Consider the following 20,732-nt stretch of genomic DNA (forward strand, 5'->3'; position numbering starts at 1 on the left):
GATCATTCAGCACACACAGATAAGGCAGCAGAGAGACTCCACCCAACTTCCTTTCTCTCTGCAAGAAGAGCTTTATATTTTAGTGGAAGTGACACACCATTCACAATGGCAAAAAGAATGTCAGGAAACATGACAAAATCTGCTGTTTATGAACACTTTACAATATCAACAGATGGGAAACATTATGTATGTCAATGTATTATAGAAGATGATGATGGTGAAAAAGCATGTGATGCAAAAATTAGCAGTTTAAGTGGTTATGAAAAAAATGCACCTACAAGAGCATCAAATTTAAAAAGACACTTGCAGCGTTTCCATCCTAAAGTGTTAGAAGCTGTGAATGAGAAAGATAGCAATGAAAACATTCCATCTACTTCAGGGTCAATAAAAGATCAGAAATCTACTGGAGGCCAGACACAACTATCAAGATTTTTTACAGCTGACAAAGTTACTATAACAATGACACCAGAAAAATTCAAAAACTACATCATTGTTTTTTTATGTGTGTTTTTTTGTTTAAACTTTAGGATTAATGAATATTTATAGTTTCTTTAATAAATAAAATAAAAAGTCACAATGACATAGATTTTAAACCCAAACATTAACATGCAGCCTTGCATGCTGCACTCTTTCAGTCAACATGCAAAAAAAAAAATACATATTAAAAACTGAGGAGTCGGAGGTACCATAAACTGAGGAGTCGGAGTCGAAGGATTTTTGTACTGACTCCACAGCCCTTATTCCTTCTAAACAGGATTCCTTTGTGTTTATCCCATGCATGTTTAATTCCATTACTGTTTTCATCTCTACCAGCTCCCATGGGAGGGAATTCCACATATCCACCACCCTCTTCCTGACATTACTCCTGAGTCTGCCCCCCCCTTCAACCTCAATTCATGTCCTCTAGTTCTACCACTTTCCCATCTCCAGAAAAAGTTTGTTTGCGGATTAATACCTTTCAAATATTTGAACATCTGTATCATTTCACCCGTTTCTCCTTTCCTCCAAGGTATACATGCTCAGGTCGGCAAATTTCTCCTCGTACGGTTTGCAACGCAAATCCCATATCATTTTTGTAGCTTTTCTTTGAACCGCTTCCAGTCTTTTTACATCTTTAGCAAGATATGGCCTCCAAAACTAATCACAATACTTCAAGTGGGGCCTCACCAACACCTCCTTTCTTTTGCTGGTTACACACACCCCTCTCTATGCAGCCTAGCATCCTTCTGGCCACAGCCATCACCTTGTCACATTGTCTCTTCACCTTCATATCCTCGGACACCAACACCCCAAGGTCTCTCTCCTGAGTCGAGTTTACTTTTTCCCCTCCTATCCAGTATCTCTCTTTTGGGTTTCTGCACCCCAAGTGCACCACTCTTCACTTCTTGGCATTAAATTTTAACTAATATCTATATAACTGGGAACTCAAAAAAGATCCTGTGTGCTTAACTTAAGTAACATCTACTAGAACACACTATCTTATTAAAGAATCCAAATATACTTTACATGTGACTGAATCAATTACATCAGACAACTTGGTTTGAAGCTGTTTGTAGATTAATTTATTCATTGTCTTCCTTGTGACATTAATATTGAACATTTCACACCCTAATGTAGGTAAATACATGTATCACTACTATAAGCAATATTATTAATACTTTATCTCAGCCATTAAATACATGCAGCACAGGCAAAACTGCTCTTATGGAAAGTCCGTTACTTTGTTTCTCCAAAGGTGCGACTCCCAAGTACATTCTTCCCTCACAGACTCGCACAGGCATTCAATATCCGATACTGTTTTTATGGCTTGTTGTTAATGTCCAGTTTCCAGCTAGAATGTACAAACAGCTTCAAGCCAAGTTGTCTGATGTAATTGATTAATTGGTTTGAAGCTGTTTATACATCCAAAAGTTAGAAGAATGGTCAAGGTGTCAGTTAAAATTTAATAACATCTACTAGAACACATTATCTTATTAAAGAATCCAAACATAGTGTGCTCTAGTAGATGTTATTAAATTTTAACTGCCAGACCCTTGACCAGTCTTCTAACTTTTGGAGATCCCTTCTCATTGTTTATACTCCCTCCAGGGTATCCACTCTATTAGCTACCTTTGTATCATCTGCAAAAAGGCAAACTTTTCCTTCCAACCCTTCAGCAATCTCTCACAAATATATTAAACAGAATAGGCCCCAGCACCGACCCCTGAGGCACTCTACTGCTCACCTTCCTTTCCTCCGAGCGGATTCCATTTACCACCACCCTCTGCCACCTGTCAGTCAACCAGTTTCTTATCCAGTTCACCACTTTCGGTCTTAAGTTCAGCCCTTTCAGCTTATTCACATGTCTTCTGTGGCGGACTGTATCAAAGGCTTTGCGCACATCTTTCATCCAGTTATTTGGTCGCCCAGTCAAAGGAGTCAATAAGATTTGTTTGGCAGGATTTTTCTTTGGTAAAGCCATGTTGCCTTGGGTCCTGTAACCCGTTGGCTTCTAGAAAGTTAACTATCCTTTCTTTCAGCAGCGACTCCATTATTTTTCCTACCATTGACGTGAGACTTACCGGTCAACTGCAGGAGTACCACAGTACTCTGCCCTGTCAGCAGCACTTTTCAACATCTAACTTATATCTGTTTGCTGACTCCTTGCTTGCCTATGATTACAGTTAAAAACTTTATGTGGATGATATTCCATTTTCTTTTCAGTAAACAATTTTATTGATGATACTATTCACCACCTGTCTATGTGCCTAGGGATGACACACACTTGGATGTGCACCAACAGAGTCAAACCGAACATGACAAAAACTCAAATCCTGTTTTTATTGGATGATCCTTCTACGGTAGTTCTGCCACCAAAAGTGATTGTAGACAATATTAACATTCCCATTGTCATGGAGGTCAAATATTTTGGAATGATAGTTGATTCGTCTTTATCCTTGAAAGCACAAATTAAAATAATTCAGAAAACTGAAGTATTTTCTATCTGACAGTTTCAGGACAGCTGTCCAGTCATTTGTTATACTACTGTAATTCTCTGTATCTAGGCCTTCCCAACTACGTTTTGACCTTTACAAATAGATCAACTCACCATCACCCCTGAAAGAATTCCACTGCCTACCCATTCAATGGTCTGTAAAATGTAAAGTTTTGACTTTAATCCATAAGGCTTTAAATAAGGAAGCTCCTATCAGTCTCACTAGTTATATAAGAATTTACCGTCCAACACATTTGTGCTCTGCTGATAAATTATTGCTTTATGTGCCAACCTTAGACACATCAGATTGGAGGAGCAATACTATGGAACATGCTCCCACTAGAAATTAGACAAATCAGTTCTGTCGCTCGGTTTAGAAAGAAACTGAAAGCTTACTTTTTCTTTAAAGCTTTTGAGGTCTGCTGAGATTTTGTGCACTAGTGCAGTCCTGTATTTGCCTCAGAGACAGGAGTAGCCTTCTGGAGGTCTCCTGGAGGGTGGACCCTTTCCCCCCAGGCAAGAAAAACCTTGGCTACTAAATATTAGCTATAACATAAGGTGTTACTATTGGAAATTACGGTTTGAGTTTAATGTAACATGCTGACTATTGTTTCTTTCAGTGTACATGGCAAAAGTGAAGGTAGTAAGGGGGGAGGGGGGGATAAGAGAGGGTACTGCAAAAACTGATGATAGCAACTTAAGATTAATGTACATAAGACCAATAGTTTTACAACTTGTTATGTATGTACTCAAATGGATGTGTTACCAGGTGAAATCATCAATAAAAGATGTTGACACATAAATATTAGATATAATGTGTTTATTCAAATAGTCAAAGAAGCCAATCAGTAATTATTGAAATATCAACAAATAAAATCCCAATAGAGTATAATATGTAGCAAATAAAAACGGAGTTTTATCTGGGAGCTGTCAATATGTCCACCTGCTAGTGTAGGCACATTGAGGTATGCCAACTTCAGTTGTTTCCTCTTAAATACTTTTTTCTTCCTTTCTTCATTATCTTAATTATAATTACCCTTCCTACCTAATGAATATGCATCTTTCCAGAACATTCTATTTCCTGTTATGGTGAATCCTGTTCCAGAACTTTCTACCATCTTCCAACTTCTATCATTTATTCCCTCATTTTATGTACAGCTAGGGCCTGTCATGCAGATTGGGTGGCAGAACCGGTGGCAGGAGGCGGGGCTGGTGGTTGGGAGGAAGGGCTAGTGCTGGGCAGACTTCTACAGTCTGTGCCCTGAAAATGGCAGATACAAACCAAGGTCAGGTGACACATAAAAGTAACACATATGAGTTTATCTTGTTGGGCAGACTGGATGGACTGTGCATGTCTTTTTCTGCCATCATCTACTATGTTACTATAAGCATAAGGTTTCATTAGATAATGATTTAACCTATGTCCTTGTTATGCTAGTCATTATGCTAGCCCCCTCCACCCTCTTGCTGAGCCTACAATTTCACCCACACCCACTTACTTCTTCTAATTGTTTATCTGGATACTGCAGGTGTCCTTAGTCATAGGAGTCTCTGTCTCTTAGTTGCTGACCAGCAACTTATCAGAAGTTAGCATAGGCCAAATGTTAAACCACAAATTTCTACAGCCTTACATTTCTAGCTGTCTTGTAATTCCAGGTCTGCTCCCAGCTCAAGAAAAGCAAAATAGATATATTAAAATAATAGAAATTATAAGTAGTAGTAGTAAAATAAAAACTAGAAATATGGAGGGTTTGCACCTTTTCATGGCCTCTGTGATATATACTAGTCATGCTGCTATGTTTATTTATTTAAAATTGTGGTTATGGTATGTTGAATGTCATTGATAGTATTGTGTATGTTACAATTGTTGGATACAGCAGGACAGAATTTTTTTTAATTAAAAGGAGTTTGTTTTGGAAGAACACACCAAAGAGCAGTGTTCTCCCCAGGAACCTTTGAATGGGCACACCACCTGGCTGATTTTACTGATGGCCAGAATCAGCAGCAGCTGAACTGAAATGGACAGAGCAGAATATATTAATCTCGCATGTCCCTGATACAGACCTCAAAACACTGGCCATTGACAGTAGCGGTGACTTTATATAGAAGGGCCTAAGAAGAAAAGCTAAGTGCTGTTAAATTGTTTTCTTTAGAATTTTGATTACATAAAAGTAAAAACTGCTACATAGTTTTTTTTCTTCCAATGACGACACTGTAGCCGCTTACTAGACCACATAACATTTACAGTATATGCGGTTTGTTGAGGCTTTTCCTCCTAATTTTATTTTATAAACTGTTGTGAATTTTATTAAGTGTGAGTTTGTATTCGATTATTGATTTTACTGACAATCTAGCTATCTTAACAGAAAATTTTGTAATAATGCTCAGCTACTTCTTCATGCCATCCAGCTGGCAAATATTTCTGGGGAGAAAGAGTTTTTACACAAAACAGATGCAATGGACTAATTGGGTTGAGTGGACTGTTTTGTTAGTTGGGCAGTGAGAGCCACGGGCATTTAACTCCCCTGGCACTCTCTCCCCACCCAGACTCAGCATTTTCCTCCTCCATAATCTCCGACAAGTGGTTAAAACATCCCATCCTTCGGTTACAGGATACAATTCAATGTTCCTCTTAAGAGCTAGGCTATGGGGGAGGGGGGGAAGAGGAACAATGTAAGATACTCCACATTTTTTAAACAAATCACCCACACAGATATAATTTCATAGTGTATTGGTTTATTCATACATTAAAAAATGTTTCCTTTATATCAAATACAAACTAAAAAAAAAAAAAAAAAAGCATACAAAAAGAAAAGGTTTATCCCCCCCCCCCCCTTTTTTTACAAAGCTGCACAGTAATGCCGACACAGCCCATTCACTTTGAATGGGCTGTGTTGGCATTACCATGCACATTTGTGAAAAGGGAGGGGGTTATTTTGAAGGTGATCCAGTTCAGTTCAGAAGCTGTAAAATGCACATCTGCTGTATGAAGACTCCAAAGGCATCACATAGAAGTGGAACAGCAAGTGACTTGGAAATGTTGTTCTTCTTGGATGGCCTGAACAACAGGTACTGAGCTTTATGTTGGGCAGTCATAGATGTGGATTTCTTGGTCATCACCAACAGAGACAATTTTAGAACCATTTCCATTGTACTGTACCCCCCAGACCTGTGGAGACAAATGTACTGTATTCACTCATTCAACTCCAGCACTCTGAATTCAGATGGCACCAGGATAAGGTTGTACCATAATTCATAAAACATCATACTGAAAAAAGCTGTTAAGAGAAAACAAACAATCTGGTATGACATTCTGTCTATCACCAAAACGCTTGGTTTGGTAACCTGTATTTCTGTGCATTCAACTGGGCTAATATGGCACTCATACTATTTTACCCACCTATATAGCCAAATGATATCGTTAATCAGTGACAAAGTATTCTATTTTCAAATGACCAGGGCTCTCTGTTGCAGCTTTATGATTAAAAAACCCCCAAAAAACCTTCACAATATTAAAACTGCATGTGGAAGTGGCCTAGTGGTTAGGGTGGTGGACTTTAGTCCTGGGGAACTGTGGAACTGAGTTTGATTCCCACTTCAGGCACAGGCAGCTCCTTGTGACTCTGGGCAAGTCACTTAACCCTCGATTGCCCTATGTAAGCCGCATTGAGCCTGCCATGAGTGGGAAAGCACGGGGTACAAATGTAACAAAAAAAAAAAAACTAGATAAATGAATTAAGAAAACAAAATGAAGCATTCTTCCTTAATGAGCTTGGAAAAACATCAGAAACAGTAACTGCTCACAGCCTTCTGCTCCCTTGAAAGATCTTGCACTTTTTTTTTTTTTTTTGAATGGATCACATATTTATACACAGAATGAATAATCTGGAATTCAACTAACTGCTACCTGGATAAATAACTCTGACCAGGGCCAACTCGCAATGTTCAGACACACTATCTGGATAATGGTGCTGAAAATGATCACTGGCCACCCTGGCGCTGTACCAATAGCATCGGGGTGATTTGAGGGCAGAGGTAAGGTGGAGCTGGGAGTTGTCTCGCTATCAGCTGTCCTAATTTTGTTCAGGTACTCATCTGGGTACCGTTTTCAAAATCACCAGTATGCAGATAAACGCTGGTGGCTGTTTTATACACAGATACTCTACGCTTTATCCAGTAACAGCCCACTGCTGAATATCTAGGTGTTTAAAAAAAACACAGCGTGGGCTCCGAAAGCTTTTAATGAGAGACTTAAACATTACAAAGTATTTAGAGATTTCATCCAACCACTGACTGGGTGAAAGGGATGTCAAAGGCATAATTTCTGCCACTAAAAAGCAATGGCAGCTGCTATTTTCTCATCTACCTGATCCTGGTGATCAAAGAAGGTGTGAATGCAGGTCCTGGAAGCAGCATCCCAAACTTTTACACTTTTGTCCGATGAACTGGGGAAAAAAACAAAGGTTGCTGTGAAACTAAAGTGAGTGACCCAGCACAATTATCTAGAAGCAAAAGGGTTACGAGGCTTTTTGCTTAAAGAATACTGATAAAATATCTTATATTGATCCAACTAATAGCAAACCATTATAAACAAAATACACATAAACATGTTTATGATAACAGAAATATGAAAATGAACTCACTAAAACGGCTGTGTATGTGATCTTATAATCACTTAATCCCCCTGTGGGGGGGGGGGGGGGGGGGGGGGGGTTGTGAAGGCTGCTGTGATATAGTGAAACAACTTTAAAGTGTATTAAAACTTTCCTCTCATACAACACAGATACACATCCACCACATAACACAAGAGTTTTTTCCCTGTCTCAAGGGATAATCTGGACTATTCCAAATGGTATTCAAGTACTAGACTAGAAAAAAAGAATGCGTTTTTTTAAAACCCACTTTAAAATCATAGGTGTTTAAAAAAAAAATTCCTGATCAACGGTACTGAGACACACACACACAGAGGATGATATCAGGTGAACTTTTGAATCATTTGCTAAAGATGTGCTGTGGTCACCAATTTCCAGGATCATTCTGGGGTATCTGGAGCCTGGTGAGTGGTTGTTGGTCCCATCTCATGGTGTTCCACCCAAAATTGCTCCATGGGAAGGAGAATTTAGAGAGAAATGAGAAGAAAACTGTTCTGGGTTTTACTGTGGGACTGGACCTCTGCTATTCCTTGTTGTACATAATATGCATGTTAACAGGAAGCATGCACAGTACTGTCAGAGAACATGCTTTTACAGGTCAGCAGCATGTACACTGGCATAGCACACTATCAGGCTTATTTTCGAAAGAGAAGGGCGCCCATCTTCCGACACAAATCGGGAGATGGGCGTCCTTCTCTCAGGGTTGCCCAAATCTGCATAATTGAAAGCCGATTTTGGGCGTCCTCAATTGCTTTCCGTCGCGGGGACGACCAAGGTTCACGGGAGCATGTTGGCAGTGTGCCGAAGGCGGGACGGGGGCGTGGTTAAGAGATGGGCGTCCTCGGCCGATAATGGAAAAAAGAAGGGCGTCCCTCACGAGCATTTGGCTGATTTTACTTGGTCCCTTTTTTTCACGACCAAGCCTCAAAAAGGTGCCCGAACTGACCAGATGACCACCAGAGGGAATCGGGGATCACCTCCCCTTACTCCCCCAGTGGTCACCAACCCCTCTCATCCAAAAAAAACCAAATATTAAAAAACATTTTTTTCCAGCCTCTATGCCAGCCTCAAATGTCATACCCAGCTCCATCACAGCAGTATGCAGGTCCCTGGAGCAGTTTTTAGTGGGTGCAGTGCACTTCAGGCAGGCGGACCCAGGCCCATCCCCCCCTACCTGTTACACTTGTGGTGGTAAATGTGAGCCCTCCAAAACCCACCACAAACCCACTGTACCCACATCTAGGTGCCCCCCTTCATCCCGAAAGGGCTATGGTAGTGGTGTACAGTGTGGGGAGTGGGGTTTGGGGGGCTCAGCACCCAAGGTAAGGGAACTATGCACCTGAACCTTTTTCTGAAGTCCACTGCAGTGCCCCCTAGGGTGCCCGGTTGGTGTCCTGACATGTGAGGGGGACCAGTGCACTACGAATGTTAACTCCTCCCATGACCAAATGCCTTGGATTTGGTTGTTTTTGAGATGGGCGTCTTCGGTTTCCATTATTGCCGAAAACTGGGGACGACCATCTGTAAGGTCGACGAATTTCCAGATTTGTGTGTCCCCGACCATATTATCGAAACGAAAGATGGACGTCCATCGTTTCTATAATACGGGTTTCCCCACCCCTTCGGCAGAACGTCCTTAGAGATGGACGCCCTTAGAGATGATCGTCCCCGTTCGATTATGGCCCCCCCCCCCCACCACGTGCATGAATTGTTCATGTTGTGGTGGCAGGCATAGTGCACGTCCGTCTCAAGCGGTAATCAGCACGTACAAGCACTACTTAACAGTATGGTAGCTGGCCTTTCATAGTGAATGGCTATCTCAGAACTACATTGGAGACTGAAACGTACTACAGCTCCTACCCAGATACGTGTGGCTCACCATCTGGGGAAACAGAGGCATATACTAGGGAAGAGATGAGAAGAAGCAGCAGGTGAACGGGGTAAAGTGGGAGAAAATTAGAAAGTTGGTGGATGCAAAATGTAAGATGGAGAGAGAGGGAAAAGGAAGCATTATAGAGATGAAAGATGATGTGAAAAGGAGGAAATAGGAGACAAAAGGAATGAAAGTGTAGGAGGGGAGGAAAACGGAGTAGAGGAGTTATTGACAGCTGATAACTGTGAAGAAAGCTAAGGAAGAGTGAAAACAGACAGCAAGGAGGGGAAAACATGGAAGCTGAGAAGAAACAGACCAAAACAGAGTTCAGGTTCCCAGTGGTGGTTCTACTGTAGTAAGAGTGCATGACGATAGGAAGAGCTAGAAACAGCATATGACGCCCCCCCCCCCCTCCTTCTCCTCCCTACACCTTTGCAAAGTTGTGTACACACCCCACTGAAGATTAGAGGGAAACTTCCCCCCTTCCACCCTCAACCAAAATTATGTGCTCAACAGCAGTATGTATCTGAGGGAACATGATGTGGTAACTAATGGTGTGTAAAACTGTATTCAAAAAATGCAGCAGCAATTGAGAGGAGGTGACATGGAACCCTGTGTTCGGGGAGAAGTTTCATGAGACACCCATTCCTGAGAATTTGTCAAAACTGCAGTAACCTCTCCAAGACAGGTATAACAAAACAGGATACCTGGAAACAAAATGGATGTTGTCAGGGCAGAAAGCCACATTTAATACCCAGGAGCCATGACCACTCAGTGTACCAGCTAGGTTGGCATGTTGCCTGTGAGGAAAAAAAAAAAAAAAAAAAGAACATTAAACTTATAAGACAGGGGAAAAAATAAACAACAGGATGAAAGCAAAAATATTTGTTAATCTTGTAGGCCATGGCTTTATACAGTATTATAGGGGTGGGCATCGATGGCAAATTTTAATCGCAATTAATTGCGTCATTAATTGTGCTTAATCACAGCATTCACTTTGGGCACATGTTTTTCAATGTTTTTAACGCTGACCTAAATATCCTTTTGAGCAAATGCTCAGTGTGGTGGATTATCCTGTACATGCTTTTCAATTTTATTTTAGAGTTGAACATTTATCTGGCTCTTCATAGGGTCTCCAGCACTGATTCCCATATGCTATTTGCGACTTGATGCCTATGCCTTCCTCTGCCATGTTATGCCAAGGTGAAACAGGATAGGCAGGGGAGAGAAAGCAATGCTAGAAACAGAGGGGAGTTAAAATTTTTGATCAGAATTAAAAAATCTAATCATAGCTAAAACTTAACATTTTTTTAAATGATATTAATAGTGCACTAAATGCCCACCAATATTATTTATAGCTGAACAGTACACCCTCTGTGATGATCTATACACACCTGGTGAAACATGCTTTGAGTTTATCAAAAGAATATAAGAATAGCCCTATTGGGTCAGACTCAGGGTTCATCTAGCCCAGTATCTTATTTCCAATAGAGCAAAGATACTTACCCGTAAGCTGATGTTCTCTGAGGATAGCAGGCTGATTATTCTCACATCTGGGCGTCATCCTACGGAGCCCAGATGCCGACTAGCTAGTACGGTAGAAAGTTCTAGCAGCATTCCACTGCGCATGAGCTGGTACCTTTCCACCTGACACGCCCTCCAGTCAGGTGAAAAAGTAAAAAGCCTATAACTAAAGACAACTCCTAGGGGATTTGAAACGGTATGTGAGAATAAATCGGCCTGCTGTCCTCGGAGAACACCAGCTACAGGTAAGCATTTTTGCTTTCTCCGAAAACAAGCCGACCTTCATATTCTCATATCTGGGAAACCCTATCTACCAGGCTGAGCGAAAACAAGAAAACTAGGATAACTGAGTCTTGAGACAAAGTTCAATGAACCTTAAACTATATACATACTAGCTGTATAGGTGCAGCTTGAAACAGAATGAAACACAGGGCCTAGGAGGGTGGAGTTGGATTCTAGACACCGAACAAGTTCTGCAGTACTGCCTGTCTAAACCGACTGTCGCGTCAGGTGTCCCGATCCAAACAGTAGTGGGAACTGAATATGTGGGCTGAAGACTAGTTGCAGACTTGCAAATCTCCTCTATGGAGGCTAATCTCAGGTGGGCAACAGACACAAGCCATGGCTCAGACATTGTGATTTGTGACATGACCCTAAAGAGTCAGCCCAGCCTGGGAATAAGCAAAGGAGATGCAATCTGCTATCCAATTTGAAAGTGTGCGTTGGCTGATAGCCACCCCCAACCTATTGGGTCAAAAGAAAAACTGGGTGGACAGGCTCGAGTCTGCTCCAGATAGGTTAAGGATGCAGCACACTTCCACCAAGATGGGCATGAGAATTTGGGAAAAATGTTGGTAGAACAATTGACTGGTTAAGATGGAACTCCAACACTGCCTTCGGGTGTGTGTCGGAGGACTGTTGTGATGAAGTTTAGTATACGGTGGGTGAGCTACCAGGGCTTGGAGCTCACTGACTCTGCGAACTGAAGTGACCACCACCAAAAACATAACTTTCCAGGTCAAAAACTTCAGATGACAGGAATTCAGAGGATCAAAGGAACTTTCATCAGCTGAGTGAGGACTATGTTGAGATCCCATGACACAGTAGGAGGTTTGGTGGGGGGCTTTATCAGCAACAAACCTCTGATGAAGTGAACAAATAAAGGTATAGGATGGGCTGGTATCCCCGTTTTTTTGGTCACAAGGAAGTACCTGGAATAGAATCCCTTTCCTTTTTCCCCTGGAGGCATAGGGCAGGAAGGCACCAGAACATGTGCGGTGGGACGCTGCTAGAACTTTCTACCTTACTAGCCAGTCAGCATCTGCACCGGGCTCAGTTGGATGACGTGAGAAGGAGTGGCCTAGTGGTTAGGGTGGTGGACTTTGGTCCTGGGGAACTGAGGAAGTGAGTTCGATTCCCGGCACAGGCAGCTCCTTGTGACTCTGGGCAAGTCACTTAACCCTCCATTGCTCCATGTAAGCCACATTGAGCCTGCCATGAGTGGGAAAGTGCGGGGTACAAAGGTAACCAAAAAAAAAAAAAAAAATACGAAGGCCTGCTTGTCCTTGGAGAATGGCCACTCCAAATCCTCGCCACCTTAAAACTCAAGAGGATCATACCCTCTTCAAGAAGCTGTTAAAGACCTACTTCTTTGCCAAGACTTACTCCCTAATTTCCGCTGTTGATTGATGCACCCCCTTGTCCCTTCCCTGCCTAGCTCATACTGTTAGATTCTCCTCCCCCTTTTTGCATCTTGTATGCTTTTACCTTTGTAATTTTTACATAACTTTCTGTAAGCCACATTGCGCCTGCATGAGTGGGAAAATGTGGGATATAAGCAACCCATAAATAAATAAATACTTGGTAGAGTCCCCAAAACTAGCAAGATTCCATGCTCCTAATCCCAGGGATAAGCAGAGACTTTTCCCAGGTGTATGTATTTTTAAAAGTACTTCATGGTCTCTGTAGGAAGCAGCATAGAGTGTTTCCTGATAATTTTTCACCCAAGGAGGCACTCCCTGTTGGACAGCATATTTTCACTATTGTTTCATTAACTGATGGACAAGAGTCCTGAGATCCAGGACTGAGAGCTCTGAATGCCACCTCAGCAGCATCCCTGATGAGAGCTCAGCACTGCTTTCCACTGTCACTATTTTACGGATCCGAGACAGACTTCCTTCTGTCCTACAGCCACAGCCAACGTATCTACTACTACTACTTATGTTATAGCGCTACGCAGAGCTGTACACTAAACATGTAAGAGACAGTATTTACAAGAAGCTTGACAGCAGTGTGCTCAAAATGAAAGCGTAAACTCAAGTGTGGTATATCAAATCCATGAGCCTTTACACATTCACATTCTGACATTTGGTACAGATTGATTCAATGTGCAACCTCATGAATATTGAGGACGTCTGTGCATATCACAAGACAGTTTTGTGTGATATTTCTGGATAGAGGAATGTTAATGCACCATTGAGTGAGATATTAATAAACAGGGTAATGGAATACATCAGTGAGTGAGATTGCTTGCTATGGATCCCGGTATCCATATAGCACGTATGCTTTGCCAAGGCCCCCTGCAGCTGATCCCAAAGCACTACTTCAAAAAAGAAAAGCTAGTAAGTACATGCATCAGCACAGTCACTCATTAAAATGGAGATTATTTTTACTGTCCTGCAATGAAAGAACAGCACCTTTACTGGACACTTTTCATACATGGTTGCAGTTTCCTGAAACTAGTACTTCTAGGGAAGTTTTCCTAACAAAACAACAACTTACACATCATAAATCTTGATGTATCCGTCGTCAGAGGCAGTGACCAGCAGCTGAGAGTCTGGGGAAAATGTCAGCGACCGGATGGGCATAGCATGTCCTGGAGAACAGGAAAGAGAATGCGGAAGAGCTAAAACATGTAGATCAGCTAAGCACACTCGTGTAGTTGCAAGCTGTAACAGATCATCGGGTGTACCCTGATCTAGAACTAAAGCAATTATAGACCCCGGCTGGGAATGAAGCACTGACACTCGCTGCATCCAGATCGATGGCTCATGCAGGCCTACCTTCTAGCGTGTGCAGAAGTTTCCCCGTTGCAATATCAAAAATATTGATGATTCCATCAATTGCACCACTGGCCAAATATTTTCCATCTGGACTCTGCAATGGTAAATAAATGACAGAAAATGCCCCATGAAGTATTTAATATTTTGCATAAGCTAAACATCAACTGTGGCATGCAGAATACATGTTTCTATGCAGGTATCTGGATGGCAGCTGCTATGTGGATAAATGCTCTATCCATGAATTTTCAACGGCATTATCTGGACAACGCTGATGAAAATTCTTACAGATAGCGCCAGGGCGGAAAGAAGGTGGGTGTTATAGATAACTCTATGGATGGGATAAAGGCTGTCCTAACTTAACTGCATAGCTATTCGGATAGAAGCTGGTTATCCATGTCAACTATATATTTAATGCCGGTCACTGCTGAAGACTTTTATTCAGCATTGCCGATTCTGCAGATAGCAGCACTGAACGTATGTAATAATGTAAATGCTGCAGCTGGGCCCCAATGCTCAGAACTCCCGTGGTAAGCCAACAGCACTGAAACTATAACACCAGAACAGCAGAGGAACCTAGCACAGCAATGCTCAAAGGAAATGGTATGAAAATCATATACATGCTGTTAACGCGAAAGCAAGGAGGGGGACGAGCTTGGTGCATGCGCAGAAAGGTTGTGCGGTAAGCTCAGCTCCTGTGCGTATGCGCCAAGCAAACCCAAATGTGAAGCACACATTGGTGTCTGTTTTTTGCACCTTTAAATATAAGCTTTACATGTTTTTTTTTTTGTTTGTTTCTTTAACTTGAAAGGCTTATATTTAAACACAGGAAACAGGCGACAATGTGTGCTTTCACTTTCTCATTACTGGTGCTTAGGGGCTTGCTTCCTTCATAATTAAAGATTTTAAAAAGAGAATTGTAAGAAACACCCTACCACCTGCTCCGAGCTGGCGTTATTTTTTCAGTGATAAAGGAGACTTTGTTTTGTGCATTGTTCTCCACGCATTGGAAGGGAATAGGAAATGACCTCAATAACATACATTGGGAGGGAACAGGAAATGACCTCAGTAACATCCATTTGACTACATTAGCATGCTATTTGTGCTAATCTTTGGTATGCTCATTGTTTCTCACACTGGAGCCTCCGAGCACTCTGTGCTCACTAATGTGGGCACTAGTCTGGCACTAATGGCCTCTAGCACCCACGTTTGCTTCTGAGAATCGGGGCCCTGGTGTTTAAAACAAAGGCTGACCACAGGATTTGAATACTGGCTCTTATAATTCTAAACGTACATCTGTTACTCTCTTATCTGCAAGATAAGCTACACTGCTATCTCAGTTATCCTCCCCTCCTAACTACTGGAGAAACAAACACAAAGCATCTGCTTATTAGCCATCCCCACAACTCCTATCCCCCAAGGATGAGGACATTGCAATGTAAAGTTGTGCCTAATCCCAAACTCTCTGCAGGGACACTGTGCTCAGGTAAAAAGAGACGCCCTTACGTAAGCGATGCTGAGAATAAACTTTCCTCTGGTGTCCAAGGAATGCTCCTTTTTCCCAGTCTCAACACCGAAAATGTTCACTTTGCCCACATGGCTTCCTGTGGCCAGGTACTGAGAATCGGGTGAAAAAGCCAGTGACCAGGCATCAACTGTAGAGCAAAGAGCAGACATCAGTATAGAAAGGCCCTGCTGACCGCACGCAGAGAACAGGTAACCCATGCTGCAAAGCACACAGAGCTCTCACCAGGGCCAGCGTCTATGGATTTGATCTGCTTGCCGTTTTCCAAGTCCCAAAGGCGGATGTGGGCATCGAGAGAGCTTGAGGCTGCAATGTTTCCCACATGATTAATATCCACACATACCACTCCTAGCTGATGACCTTCTAGTGTCCAGCGTAGATCTAACCGCTCGTTCGTCCTTCCAAGGAGAAAGACAAGAGTCAGCTAGGCACCAGGCTACGATACTGCAAAGCTATAACTACACAGGACGTACACATGGCAAGGATAATTTTATTAATTTTTTTCCACATGTAAAAAGGCCTTGTACAAAACTATGCAGCCATATATGCAAGTGAACAGCACATGTGCTGAAAGCTGCAGCCCTGTAAGATTTCCTGGGAGTACAATTCGGATGAAGGGAAAGTGGAGTTGTGATGTGCATGTGTTATTTTCTAAACTATGTGGATACACACGTAGGGCCTTATTCTATGAAGGTTATGCTCCTAAATTACGAACCTAATCTATGCTCTAAAATAGATTACGCTTATAATTTAGGAGTGTAAATTTTAGGAGCATAAATTTAAGGGCAGAACCTTTACAGAATAAGGCCCGTAGTCTGCAAATTTTACCTTCTCAGCAAGTCTAAATTTCTGCATCAGCATTTGTGTGCCTTTATAAAATAAGCTTACAAAATGACCCTGGGTATGTACATGGAAAAGGGGCTAGGGAGATTAATGTTAATTATCATTAACTCACCATTTCCAGACCTTGACCAGGTCATCTAAAGAGCCTGAGATGATTGTCTCTGAGCCATCCTTCTCATTCCGTCTCCAGGCCACAGACCAGATGGCATCATCATGAGCTATGTAGGAATGAAATTATGTATTTCTTTATATGTTGTAACAATATCATTCAGCAGCACAAAACTTGGACATAGAGAGATCAATTTTCAGTAAGCCATCTTGAAAATAATTGGAACCTATAATCTAGATCAGCCGAACAATTAATGACTATCTACCCTTCAGGAAAATGTTGAAGACAAATCTCTTCAAGCATGCTTACCCTAATGACCCAACTTAATCCTATCAGCCCATCTACACAACTCATGCTCTGACACTGAATCTGACACAGATAATACCTTTGACCTTGTCTCCCAATCTCCTTGTACTCATCCTCCAGTCTTTTCGTCTCCATCTTTCCTATACCATACCCCTCCCACAACTCCTTTCCTTTTGCCTATCCTATCTTTGTTTACCTTCCCATATCCAATTCATATATTCTTAAAACCTTACTATTATTATGTTTATTACAGTTTATAATATTCTCCTTATAGGACGCTGTAATTCTTTTTTTCTTACTATGTAAGCCGCATTGAACCTGCTGTGTGTGGGAAAGCACGGGGTACAAATGTAATAAATAATAATAATAAATGTTTCAAATTAGTCCTAAATTCAGTGGCATTATATAAACAGCCAGTGCTGCTGAATATGGAAATTGTTTGCTTAAGTATACATACATGTCTACACAGAATATCCAATTATCGAGGCTTCTTCAAATAAGATGTGTATAAATACCACAAATAGCGGTACTATACATATATATTTAAATATGTTTATTAGTCAATGTGAAAAACATCAAGAACAACAACAACAGTTAAAGAGATATATACGAGCAAGTAGGCATTACCATAGCTCCCCCCCCCAATCAACATATCAAAAGAAATGTTTTGTCTCTGCACTAAAGGAAAGTCCCAAATTCAGTCATCTACTACGTGCCACGTGTGACAACAAAGTCCAAAAAGGTTCCCAAATCAAATTAAAAGCTTTGCACGGTTTAGAGTCCAAATTGTCCATCAAAAGCGATTTTATATGTTCACCAGTGAGGCAGTACAGGCATTTCTGACAACCAGTAACACACTATAGTCTTTTTCCTCATCAGGATAGCTCACTGCAAAAATTCCTTGAAGCCTTTTGGGGCCAATGTGATAAACTGAAACATCAAAAACAGTAATTTAGGTCTGACCAAATAAGTGCATCCCGAAACATGTGAAGCCTGGGTTAACAATTGTCTCCAAAACAAATGTACTTTCTGGCAATGCTAAAACATAAGACCCAGAGATGCATCTGGAGAGGAACACTTTGGGCAACAGGAAGAGTAGATCATGCCAGCTCTGTGGGCTCTTTGTGGTGCAATAAACAAGCTCATGAATATTTTATAAAGTGTCTCCCATAAAGACATATTCTTAAGTTCTTGCGCTCCTCAGATAATTTTCCACGTGAACTCTCTGTAAAGACACACCGAGGTCTTGTGACCATTTACTCTCCAAAGTCGTGCAATCAAACTGAGAGATGCGATCTCTCAAAAGGTATGATGAAATCGTAAGGATACCGGATGCTGAGAATCGAAACTGAACACTTCAACCAGAGTGTTCTGCACACTCATACCAAGGGTGGTTTTTGGTAGAGAGTATGCAATGCTGAATTTGCAAGTAGGCAAAAACATCCCTGGGGAGACCAAATTCCATACACTAGGTACCCAGAGATGAGAGGTCACCCTTGTCTGAAAGAACATGGTAAAGATATATTATTCCTTTAGAAGACCAAAGTTGAAAGGTAGCAGCAGCAGAACCTGGAGAAAAGGAATCATTACCACAAATGGGTAAAAATGGTATTGTCTGTGCAGGAATCCCAAGGAGAGAGCAGATTATTTATTTGTAGCATTTGTATCCCACATTTTCCCACTTTTTTGCAGGCTCAATGTGGCTTACATTGTTCCGTAATGGCGATCACCAACTCCGGAATGAGAAATACATAGTTATAATGCAGGTGACAAAGTGGATTAGGCAATCAAATAAAGAGAATTCATTTTCGTAATGAGAAATAAAAGGTTAAAGTTCAATTGTGATAGATTAGCTTAAGCAGTCAGGAATAGAGAGTTCTGTTTTGTACAGTTCTGGTATGAATTTTGTTCTCTGGTATTTAGGATGGATCATTGTGGTATGCCTTAGTGAATAGGCAATATTCCTTGGAGAGATGCTCAAATCTCTCCAAGGAATAAATGCACAAGAGGCAGGCTTAAGGAAGCTCTAGAAGGATGAGTCACTGGAATGAGGGAGGAACGAGGAAGAGGAAGATTCAGGAGTAATCTAAAGAAATATTCACAGGGAAAGTGGTGGATGCATGAACAGCTCCTGATGGAGGTGGTAAAGAAGATATGGACAGTCAGAGTTCAAGATAACTTAGGATGAGCACAGAGGATCTCTGAGGAAGGGGAAGAGATAGCAATGCTGAGCAAGAGATGAAAATGGGCAAGATTGGATAGGCCTAATGGACCCTATCTGCCAGCATATTCCTTGTTTCTACAATATGTGAACAGTTCAAACGTGATGATAAATCTGAACACGTTACTCTCAACACAAGCTTAGGGAAGCAGAAAGGTGACATTACAGCAAATAATGCAGTACTAGAAAATAAATACTGTAAAAACATGACAGCACCCAATTTCATTTTAAAATGCTAAATTAGTCAAGACAAAATTCTAACAGATATTGGAATCACCTCAAAAAAAGGACTATTCCCTCAGTATGTGTTCATGAAAAAAGTCTACTGAACAAAGTTGATAAAGGTGAAACAGTCCTAAAGGTGAAACAGTCCATCGCCAAGTGTGAAAAGCTGGTTTGTACACAAGACAGGCACTCAAGCCTTTGTTCAAGTCTCTAAGTAAGTGTGTTAAATAAACTAAAGTGTTGATGAGAAAACAATTTAGTTTCAACCTCTTTATAGGAAAACTGGGATGCATGACGAAACCAAATCATTAATATGATGCATTGTACAAGCATGGGCAAAAAGCTTAACATTAAGCAAGCCCAATCCACCTTTACCTCTGGAAACAGTGGCACAAGCATATGACATTCTAGCTCGCTTACCATAAAAGCTTGTTTACAATTTTTGCTAGTTATGTGGCAGATGTAAAACAGAGAGGTAACATTTAGAGAACATTCAGCCATTGCAGCAATATAATTATGTTATACAGTGCCACTCTTCCCATCAAAAGACAGAGGGTAAGTCTGACACATCTAAAAGTTTCCTATTGGTTGTTACCAACAAATATTAATAGAATACAGGGTAGATAGATCACTAGACAACAAACCCCCCCTAAATATTTGATAGAAGTGTCCGCCCAAGTAAAAGTAAATTCCCCCACCCAGGTCTGCTGAATAGAGGGATGTAATGACAGTATGCTAGACGTGTTTGTTAAGAGTAAATGCAACAAAGGGGAAACATTAAGCAAACCTTGTAGTGATGATTGAGGCTGGGTGACTGCTAACACTAACCCCCTAGGAGTGACCTAGGGACCGGGAGGATGGAGTGGGGGATTTTGCTCACATTTGCTACTACTTTGGACTTGGTGGATGCTTGGCTCTCGTTGCATCCACTGGAGTTAGATTTTAAACGCAGATCTCAGGTGCATGGTATGTTATCACATCTGGATTACATATTAGTTACACATAACCTCTTTGGATCGGTGAGATCTTCGATGCTGGGTGTGGAGGCCATATTGGGTCACACCATGGTGCATTTGGAATTAGAGGTTCCATCGTATTATTGTGCGACCTTGGTATGGCGTTTTCCTGCAAACTTATTAAATAGTGCAGACTTTCGGGAATATCTTCATAAGAACTGGGAGGACTTTTTGAGCCACAACTCTCAGCGTAGGGACCAACCCCAACTCTTCTGGGAGACTGCGAAAGCAGTGATCAGGAGGGACATTATTGTGTACACAAGTGCTAGGAGAAAAATCACTGCGGGCATTTTGTTTCTGGAACGCCAGCTCTGAAAAGCCCACAGAGCCTATACACATACTCCCACAAAAGAACTTGGTTTCCATCCAAATTGCATTACATAGCCTGATACATGAGCAAACACA

General features: G+C 41.4%; 1 protein-coding gene across 3 annotated transcripts in view; it reads right to left on the minus strand.

Moving 5' to 3' along the window:
• Positions 1-5,819: 5,819 nt before the first annotated feature.
• Positions 5,820-20,732, minus strand: part of WDR61 (WD repeat domain 61) — a 29,110-nt gene continuing 14,197 nt past the window's right edge. For all 3 annotated transcript variants that reach the window (XM_030196784.1, XM_030196785.1, XM_030196783.1), the window contains exons 4-11: positions 16,563-16,668; positions 15,833-16,005; positions 15,589-15,737; positions 14,086-14,179; positions 13,805-13,898; positions 10,207-10,299; positions 7,341-7,419; positions 5,820-6,143 (exon numbers count right to left, since the gene is read on the minus strand). In XM_030196784.1, the coding sequence (XP_030052644.1) occupies positions 6,054-6,143; positions 7,341-7,419; positions 10,207-10,299; positions 13,805-13,898; positions 14,086-14,179; positions 15,589-15,737; positions 15,833-16,005; positions 16,563-16,668 (878 nt within the window). In that variant the 3' untranslated portion in view covers positions 5,820-6,053. The remainder of the gene's footprint in view (positions 6,144-7,340; positions 7,420-10,206; positions 10,300-13,804; positions 13,899-14,085; positions 14,180-15,588; positions 15,738-15,832; positions 16,006-16,562; positions 16,669-20,732) is intronic.

Source organism: Microcaecilia unicolor, chromosome 3 (assembly GCF_901765095.1).
Source record: "Microcaecilia unicolor chromosome 3, aMicUni1.1, whole genome shotgun sequence".
NCBI lineage: Eukaryota > Metazoa > Chordata > Amphibia > Gymnophiona > Siphonopidae > Microcaecilia > Microcaecilia unicolor.